Genomic DNA, 10,599 nt, shown 5'->3' with positions numbered 1-10,599 from the left:
GTGTTGCTCATACTAATACTAATCTTTCACTACAACATCTCTCCATTACAACGACTCAGCACAGACCTCCCATCAGTCAAATCTGATCCAGAACAAACGAAAAATGGGTGAATTCCAATTCCTTTCTTAACCCTCAATCTCAAAAATGTTCTCCCTCTAGTCCAAGTGCTGTCCTGATTCTCAGAAAAATTAAGTTGAGGCCAAGTTTAAGGGCTGTATCGCCCTCAATGTTGAGATTTTCTGAGAGACCACCCTTGGGAGCAAGGGCTACCCAGAATGCATTGCGTGTTTTCACATAACAAAGATGGCGCCGAAAGCAGCGAAACGAGTGCGATACAAATGAAGTATTTTCTTTGTTAATAGAGATATAAAAATGATCATAGTTTAGGCCCATATTATGGATTACTGACGTCATTGTTGCCTAACATTTATTTTTATTTGACCATCTTTTGTCAATAGTCGGCCGGTGTGGTTTACTAGACGCAGCTTTCGCGTTATTCTGCCCCCTACAGTCTGAAGACGTATCTGCATTTAAGGGGTGTCCCATTTCTAAGTGACAAAATAACCCTTGGATTTGAGGGCCAGTTAAGATTAAGGGTTGAGCTTGAGGGTTAAGATAGGAATTGGAATTGGGCCCAAAGAGTCTCAAAGTGAGTCAGACAATAAATGCAATAAAACACGGATCAAGTGTTTCAGAGATCCAGAGATCGCCTCATGTCTCTCTGTCTGTCTGTATCTGATGAAATCAAAGCACGTCACTGATTAACTTTCACGTCTGAACAGGCTAACGTGACTCACAGAGTTCCCCAAGGCTCCGACGTGGGGCCTCTTCTGTTTAAGATTCACGTGTGATCCTCTCAGTAGCTCGGTTTCACAATTATGCTCACATCATGCATCGTCGTTATGGACATTTTACGCTCGCGTACGTATTTGCATTTGAACTGAACAAATCCACATCTGAATGTCCCAGAATCAAAGGTTATATGTGAATCACACACACAAGCGCTTTTTGGGGAAAAAGCATTAAATGTTAGGTTATGTGTGGATTGAGCCTGAGACTGAGATAAAAGACAGAAAACTCAGACTCAGACCTTTACAAGCACATGAAGACATGGACAAAGTCAGTATATTGATGTGTGAAGAACACATCGAGGTATAAAGGACTTGGATCTTCAGTCTCTTTGACTGTGATGTAGATTCTAAATGTGTCTCTTAAAGATCAGACTCTGAAGCTTTCACTCCAGACCAAAGATAGTGAATGAAATAACCTCACAGTTGTCAGATCTTTACACTTCCTGTCTGACTTCAAAAATACTGCTTTGGCCAAAATACATTTTCTACTACTACTACTGTGCTGCTAATCATCCAGAGAGCTTCAGGTTGTCTGGGATACATCTGCTTCCTGTCCCCAGAGTGAGAAATAAAGCAGCATTCCGTTTTTACGCTCCACATATCTGGAACAAAACATCCACTGCACGCCTGCTGCTGCTGCTGATGCTGATGCTGCTGATGCTGATGCTGCTGCTGCTGCTGCTGCTGATGCTGCTGATGATGCTGCTGCTGCTGAATGCTGCTGCTGCTGAATGCTGCTGCTGCTGCTGCTGCTGCTAATGCTGCTGCTGCTGCTGATGCTGAATGCTGCTGCTGCTGCTAATGCTGCTGCTGTTGCTGCTGCTAATGCTGCTGCTGCTGAATGCTGCTGCTGATGCTGAATGCTGCTGCTGCTGCTAATGCTGCCTTTAATGTTGCTGCTGCTGTTGCTGCTGCTGCTGCTAATGCTGCTGCTGCTGCTGAATGCTGCTGCTGATGCTGCTGATGCTGAATGCTGCTGCTAATGCTGCTGATGCTGAATGCTGCTGCTGCTGCTAATGCTGCCTTTAATGCTGCTGCTGCTGCTGCTGCTAATGCTGCTGCTGCTGATGCTGCTGCTGCTGATGCTGCTGCTGCTGTAAATGCTGCTGCTGCTGCTGATGATGATGCTGCTGCTGCTGCTGATGCTGAATGCTGCTGCTGCTGATGATGCTGCTGCTGCTGCTAATGCTGCTGCTGCTGCTGCTGCTGCTGATGCTGCTGCTGCTGATGCTGCTGATGCTGATGCTGCTGCTACGACTCCCAGGTCTAACAAATCCCTGCATTTCATTCAATCAAAAATCGTTACGACGTCTCTGTATTTATATATTTTTATATAATACTGTCGTTAATTTTGTGACTTTCTATCAAAAATAGTTCCATTATCTTATGTTATCTTTTACATTTAGTCAGCGGCGCACCAGTTTGCAGAGGCCTGTCACTAAATGTGATATGGACAAAGTTTGTTGTTGTTTTTCTTTTGTTGGCAAGAATTCTTAATATAATGCTAATTACATATAAACTTAAAAGCCAAATATTGGTTCAGCGTTTTCCTACACAAAAAAGTTTCTGGGCATAATTTTCCACTCATTTTCATAAGTATTTCTGTTCTTATATTCACTTATTTGAATAATTACTTCAGAGAAAGTTAGGGAAGTTCAAACAAAATGTCGTAAACACCTTTGTTGTTATTTTTTAAAGGTGCATTATGTAATAAATCTATAGAAACTGGCCATAAAATCCTCCTAATATGTCACAGAGAATAATGTTCATATTACAACTTTGGCATGTGGCGCCACCTACCGCCGTCTACCAATCATTGCAGTCAGTAGAGTCTCAGCTGCCTTTTTGCAGACAATGAAAATCCTTAATTCCTTAATTTACCCATTTTATACTTTGGGCATACAGTGTATTAAATACACATGAAACAGCTCAGACTTTGTGTTTTCTTTAATCCACTAAAACACGTAGATTTACGATAAGTCTGTTGTTCGTCCGTCTCTTTTATCGGAGCATTAACTGCGTTTCATTCGTGACAAAACAAACGCAATCTCTGCAGCTCAGTGTCGTCACGACAACGACGTCGACAGTTCTTTAGAATCAAAGTTTGAAAAACAAAACATGTTAAATTCATTCCACGCGTGCATCAAAGAAAAAAAAAGAGAGAGTTTTACAGCAGGGCTTTTTCTTTGTGATCATTTCTTTGTTGTGTTGATTGGAGAGTTGTTTGTCTTTGAGCTAATTATTGAGGATTTGAAGCTTCTTCACGACGCTTTAAAACGACTCTGATGAGTGCGAATATCAGGGACTGAGAAGTGGACTTGGGTTTAGTCGATTTTCTACTGTAATAATAAAAGTAATTGCTGTTAAAGTTGCTCTAAGTCCTCTGAGAACTTAAAGATAAAAAGGATGCGGTGTCTTTTCCCCTTACCATTGTCATTATACAACAACAACAACAACAACAGCCTGCAGGCAATAAAAAGACATCCTTGAATATGATATATGAGGCCATTTAAAGCACACATTTGGTTTAAAAATAAAAGGATAAGATATATGAGAACGTATCCATCTCTGTCTCTCATTATGCAAATGTACAGTCCTGTAAATACATTCTAGTAATAATACACCAAACATAACATCTGTAATAACACATTATGGGCACTGTGTGAAATACAGGGGGGTCTGGGGGGGAGGTTGGGTTAGACCCCCCTGATTAACACTCGAGACCCCCTGAAAGCCTCAAAGGCCAAATTTGAGGGGGGTCTAAACTAGGGCTGGACGATTCATTTAATGTTATTCATGATTTAGATTTTGGCTTCTCACGATCATAAAAACATTATAATCGAAGAAAAACGATTAATGCGCCGCATGGCGTGGCGTGTATGTAAATTCCTATGCTCGAAAAACACCTTGAATGCACCCGTGTTACCCATGTTTTTTTGTCTTTGTCATTTCAGTTTTACATATATGATCTACATACATAATACAATTTGCATGTTTTCTTATCCTTTATAACCAGACAAAATGTAAATTATTTTATTTGTAATTTTGTATTTTTAATGTTTTAATGAAATGCTTTTCAAATAGCGCTGTGGAAAAGACCCACACACAAGCCCACATCTGACAGGGAAGATGGCCAATACTGCAGTGTGGCACCTGGGGAGGTGAAACAGTATTGTGCAATAAATGGGAGATGGGACCAGTGTGCGAAATAGCCATTAATAATGGGGGGGGGGGGGTCCCGATCATTAATGGGTTGTTGACTGATGTTGAAATCATGATAAAATATGATGATTTTTTTTTTGTCGAAATCACGATTTTCAAAGTCATGATCTCGAGTTTCCAAAAAAATATGAAAAACTTTTTTTTGAAAAAAAACTTTTTTTTCATAATTTTTGGGAAATTTTCCCAAAAAAATATGAAAAAAATATTTTGAAAACATTTTTTTTTTTTTTAAATGTTTTGGGAAACTCGAGATCTCGAATTTCCAAAATATATGAAAAAAAAAAAAAAAATATTTCCACACTTGCTGCAGCTGCACGTAACACGGGTGCATTCAAGGTGTTTTACGAGCATAGGAATTTACATACACGCCGCGCCGTGCGGCGCATTAATCGTTTTTCTTCGATTATAATGTTTTTATGATCGTGAGAAGCCAAAATCGAAATCATGAATAAAATACAATTAATCGACCAGCCCTAGTTTAGACTCCCCTCAAATTTTACCTTTGAGGCTTTCAGGAGGTCTAACCCCCTAATCAGTGTATTTCGCACACTGATAATGGGTGTAGTATGGAGGCAAAACTATTGTATAAAAACGATGTATTTGTTGTTTTATCAGCGTTGTAATAAAGGAAGAAAAATTCATGACGTGTTTTCTCGTGAAAACAAATTGTTCTCCTCCAGACTCTTCACTCTCCAATCTTTGATAATAAATTGTTCCTTGGAGCCTTTATAATAATAAAGTCTTTGGCATAATCGTTCCCCACAGATGTGGAGACGTAACGCAGCACCTTCAGCTCACAGAGCAGACTGATACGACGACTGTCAAGTCATGTTCCCCCAAACCCTGAGCTCAGTGTGAGGATGTGAGGAGCCTGCAGGGAGATGTGGCTGCTGCAATCGCAGCGTTCGGTAAAAACCTCTGCCCACACAGACACAAGCTCATCACTCCTCTGCAAGGACTCCACACAATCCCACATCACCTTTATTCACTAAAGGCTAAAAGGTTTTGCCTGCCCACGTTTTCACGAGCTGAGAGCGGAGTAGGGACTGCCTACACTTTCAGTCGCCGTGTGTTTCCGTGTGTGACGCTCTGAGCTATAAACATGAAAACAGTAAAGAAAAAAAAGGTGCAGCAGCAACAATGAGCTGCTGGTTTTTCACTCTCCGGTGTTATCTCCTCCTGGATCCTGTAATTATCCAGGCAGGAGGATCTGCATAAATAACAAGTCACACAGTTAATCCTCATCTGGCTTAGTTTCCACAGATGAAAAGAAAGAAGAAGAACATGAATAATTTCCCAAATGATAAGGAAGTAAAAAAAAGCTGCACACCTGCAATAACTCTCACTCACTCAGTTCTGGATAATGACCTCAGCCACAGAGACACAGAAGTATCGTTCTCCTCGAATAATAATAATAACTCAAACTGTTTTTTAATGATTCTTGAGGCAGACTCCACGCTGCACCTCCTCTGTCGTCTCGCCAGCGACAATAAAGCCTCCCACTTGTTTGTGAAGTGCGTTTGCCGTCCTCGCAGCCGTCGCCCGCATGTGTTCGCTCGGGGCGACGAGCTAAAGTGTGAGGACCAGAGGCTACAGCAGCTGCTGAGAGGGAAACTCTATCACTGACTTATCTACAGGAGAAAAGACGCAGCCAACACTGTGAGGAGCACGTTAAAACACACAATAACATATGTCTATGTGTGTGTGTGGGTCATTATAACAGATGTGTTTTTACTCTTTTAGGCCCCGCCCCAATCGCGTTCACCTGTAGGGGGAGCAAGGGGAAATGCGATTTTCCCCTTATAATAAACCCTCAAAATGTACTGAGCTCTGATGCGGGCTTTAAAAGAAGTGGAGGATGAAATTACCCATGATGCTTTGCGAATTCAGAGAGCCGGCTGATATTTTTCAACAAAGATGGCGGCCACATCTGCCGAGGAACATTTTCGTTGTAATATATTTTTCGCAAATGAGCGCGTTACAATGTTGAAATGTGTTGGTTTGATACACATCCAAAGGACCGCTGAGCTTTGAACACTAATGTCAGAAAATAAGTGACGATTTATGAAAGCAGCTAGCTAACGTAGCTAGCGAGCGGCTACCCGCCGAGCGCCTCTCGGAACGCTCTCGAATCACCCGACAAACAGCCGCCAGCTAGCTCTGCTACATCTGGGTAGTTTTGCCAGTGTGTGGATGTGTGTACCGACGTTCACCTGAACACAAATACCCTGGACTTGTCAGATTTCAATCACATTCGTGATTTGGCGTTTACGAGGACGGAGAAAAACCAGGGTTTTCTAATCGTCCAATAGTCTTCTAACGCCATTAGCAAACACAATGTACCATTAGAACACGGCAAATGTGCCTCTATACACCTATGTACATATTCCATTAAAAACCAGACGTTTTTACCACATTAACAATGTATAGAGTGTATTTATGATTAATTTCATGTTATATTCATTGAAAAAAAAGAGCTTTTCCTTCAAAAATAAGGACGTTTCTAAGTGAGCCCAAACTTTTGAACGGTATTGTAGCAACAAGTGATCTCTTATAAAAAAGAAAATGTGATATAATCAACAGATTGACTGCAAACTGTAGCAAATATTGCATTTTTATTGTGTTATTTGTTGCGTCCAAGTCTAAATGTGACAGAGAAACTGACGTGTGCACAGGATTTCAATCCCCGTAGCTGATTGATATCAAGGTCAACGTGTCGCCCTTGTCCATGCCTTATTAAAGACAGAAATTCATGAATATTTTTGTCAAACCTCGCGCCCGTCATTAGCGACTCACAGAGGAGTGTGTCCACTGACTGTGTCAGTCGATTGCAGCGTTACCGCGCGTCATCTGCAGCCGCCCGGATTAGCCTCGTACGTGAGTAATGACCGCGGACGCCTCGGTTTGATTGCTCTGATTTTCCTCGACACAAACAGTTTATCGCGTGCAGAATGCGGCTTTAGCGCGCCGATTCAATTTGATTTAGCGCCGCCGACACAATGCAGATGATGAAGGACGTCCGCGTTGTCGCTGCACGTCGTTTTGCCGCTTGTTGGACAACGAGAGGCGAGTAACGAGAGAGAGAGAGAGGTTTCAGATACAGAATCCATTTTCTGTGAAGAGATAAATTGGCGATGGAGGAGCTGCTGGTCAAAAGTTCACTTCAGTGCACTGTGTGACAAACTAGTGAGCACAAATATAACATGCAGCAGCAGCATCATCTGTCCTGTTTTAGCTCTGCAAAAGTTCTATTACAGTCCTACAGTGAGGACCAGTGAGGGGTTTTTAACCAACAAAGTGAGGTCATTTTTACGAAGTGAGGACATTTTAGCTGGTCCTCACTTTGTTTTCATTCAAATCACTTCCTGAGGTTGTAAACATACAGCTATGAATTTAACAGAGCTCTGCAATTTGGTACAAACACACGTTTTCCAGCCCTGGTGTTTCACACACGTTTTGCTCTGGGGGCTCCACCTGCAGACATCTTATGGTACTGCACCCAGTAGTTCTCTGTAGAAGTCATTCATCAAGTAGATATTTGTAATTGTGTTGATTTGTGCACACATCGTCGTCGTTTTCCGAAAAGTTTCCGTTGACATTGACCCGCATAAATATGCTGTCCAGAGCCGTCATAACTACGCCAAGCATGCGGGCGGCAGTGTAGGAAGAAGGAGAAAGCCATACAAGCCAATCAGAATCCTCATCGACAACAACAACAAGAACGACTGACCTCTGACCCAAAACCGTAGAAAAAGTTCTTAAATTGCTGAACTCCGAGCGCTAATACGTCTCTGCTCCTCTACGTAATACAGGAGCTGTTTTTGCAAATGCAAACATGTAAAAAATTTAAAAAGGTTGCATTTTTGGAGCCAGAGGCGATTCTAGAGTCTGTAGGGGCCCTAGGCAAAAATTCCCAGGGGGCCCTTCCTTCCAACCAGTGTTCATCACCATTACGTTACAACTAATCTGACACCAACGGAAAATGTATGATTTCAAAATATTTTTTTTTCAAAATGAATGAAATAACATGGGAAGTATGTCACAATATAAAACTATAGAACAATAAAATACTGTAAATAACTGAAAAAAACATATATAAACTGAGTAAAAAAGATATGCATCACACTGTAAATAATCCTCTTCATTTTCCAACTTGCACAACGATAACTTCACACAGGTTAAAGTGAGGTGGGGCCCCTTTAGGGGGGTTTACTACTGAGATGTCATTGTTGTTTAAGGGGGACGGGGAGGCGGCTGCTCACTGCACATTTCAGTAAAAACAGCCCTCAGGCTCTCCGAGTGTCGGGGGGGGGGCCCCCTATCAGCTCGGGGCCCCAAGCAGTTGCCTGCCCTTGCCTGTTCACAAGCTACGCCTCTGTTTGGAGCGTAGATTGCCTTAAACTCTGTTTTTCTCCAAAAACGGAGTTTTCCTAAATCTCCACTTTTGCCAGAGTTTTTAGAAAGAATCGTTTTCAGGGGCGAAATCGCTGTTTGTGTGTAAACGAAAGGCACAAACGCAATGGGGAAAGTCTCCGTGTTTTCAAAAATACTCATGCTAGTGTAAACGTAGCCCAATTCTGTCTGGCTCATTCTGCCCATTGTTAGCTCAGTGCTAAGTTATGCTTTACTTTTCTACCTTCGATAAACGAAGAGCTGCTGTGTCTTTGTGGCAGAGTTTCTTTGCAAGAGGAACAATAAAAAGCTCTTGAATCATTCCTCTCGCCTCCCGTCTCATGCATTTGGGATCCACGCGGTGCATTCATCACCTCGCTAACGTGCAGCTCTGCTTCACAAGAAGAAGGCACAGACAAAAAAAAAAAGAACCCACACTGTGTGCAACAAAGAGAGAAAAAAAGCCCAGACCGACCTGTCGTAGTCCTGACAGATCTCGCCCACTGCGATCAGAGCCTTCAGGTACTCGTTGGGCTGGTACGGGTTGATGTAGTGCAGAGAGCAGCTGTTCCTCGGGTCTCCGTTGGAGGCCGTGAAGTCAATGGCGACCTGAAGGAAAGAAGAAGAAGAAGGAACAATGTGATACGAGCTCAACTTTATTTTCGACTCCTCAAGTTTTGTGCAAAGACTATCATTTGTCTGCTCATTATGATATCGTGAGATGTTCTTTTTGCGAGCGAGTCGGGGAACATTCCTAATGGCAGCATACATTATCTCATCGGAGGCAGGAGCTTGCACTCGTTACACCCACGTGCTGCTGAAGCACCGGTGGCTTCCGTACACTTTTAAAAAATCCGAGCGAACGAGCGAGCAGCTATTTCAGAGCAAAGAGGAGCTGCATGTATCACAGCAGCAGCACTCGGGCCATTAATATTCACAGCATGGAGAGGCAGCGCTGCAGAGGCCACACCAAAGGGCAGCGGTTGAGTCAGGTTAGCATTTTATTCCTGCTGCCTACAATATAAAAATCACAGAAACTGTGCATGCAGACAAAAACACCACCAGGGAATTCTTTGATGATTAAAAAAGATTGTGTTGTGCTTCACAATAATAAAAATAATAATAATAATAATAAAAAAAAGATGCATTTATTGCATAAGAACTGGCAGCGAGTTCCGTTTTATAAGCAAACACTCCTAAACAAAACATCATATACAGGGAACCTGAGAGCAGTAATTCATAGCCGCTGCAGTTAGAAGCTCAGTGAAACTTAATTAAAACTCCTAACTCAAACTTACTGTAAAGTGAATCTGGCATCCTCCCATGATGTAATCCAAGAAGGAATAGACTCTGTGGAGCTGCATGAAACACAGAATATTCACGTTAAGGCAGAACCTCAGAGCGAATAAAACAATCTGGTGACGTGAAAAGGTCTCGTTATTTATCTGTCGTCAAAGCAGTGGAAACTCCAGGCTGTAAATAGTGATTTAAACTTTTAAATATGAATAAATGTGGATTACAGGTACAGCTGTGTTTCTGAATATGATGTTTCCGTGCTGCACACAGGAAGTGATTCAGTTTACGTCACGATTGATGGAGGCAAGGCTGAAGCACAACGACAGCGTTCCACTATACACTCTTAGAAATAAGGGTTCCAAAAGGGTTCTTCTACAAGGGCTGAGGTTCTACCTGGAACCATTTGCTTCTGAAAAATCATTTTTTCTGTTTTTCAAGGGTTCTTGGTAACACTAATGGTTCCAGTAATAACCATTTTGATCCAGAGAACCCTTTAAAACCCCTTTCCTGAAAAAAGGCTTTTCCTGAATAAGGAAATAAGGGTTCCAAAAGGGTCCTTTTACAAGGGCTGAGGTTCTACCTGGAACCATTTGCTTCTGAAAAGGGTTCTTTGTAACACTAATGGTTCCAGTAAGAACCATTTTGATCCAGAGAACCCTTTAAAACCCCTTTCCTGAATAAAGGGTTTAAAAGGGTTCCAGGTGGAACCCTCCAAATGGGTTCCCTGATGGAACCCTTTTATAAAGGTTCCACCGGGAACCGTTCACTTCTGAAAAAACCCTTTACCGAAGAAAGGGTTTTTCAAGGGTTCTTGGTAACACTAATGGTTCCAGTAAG

General features: G+C 42.1%; 1 protein-coding gene across 1 annotated transcript in view; it reads right to left on the bottom strand.

Annotated features, from left to right (window-relative positions):
- Positions 1-10,599, bottom strand: part of cpne7 (copine VII) — a gene marked incomplete at both ends in the record, with an annotated part of 39,275 nt that overhangs the window by 7,718 nt on the left and 20,958 nt on the right. Inside the window, 2 exons of the mRNA XM_083890915.1 lie at positions 8,942-9,075; positions 9,765-9,824. Coding sequence (XP_083747041.1) covers positions 8,942-9,075; positions 9,765-9,824 — 194 coding nt within the window. The remainder of the gene's footprint in view (positions 1-8,941; positions 9,076-9,764; positions 9,825-10,599) is intronic.

Source organism: Microchirus variegatus, assembly GCF_963457635.1.
Source record: "Microchirus variegatus genome assembly, chromosome: 6".
NCBI lineage: Eukaryota > Metazoa > Chordata > Actinopteri > Pleuronectiformes > Soleidae > Microchirus > Microchirus variegatus.
Note: the sequence above shows the minus strand (reverse complement) of the source record. Positions and strands in the feature narration are given on the sequence as shown.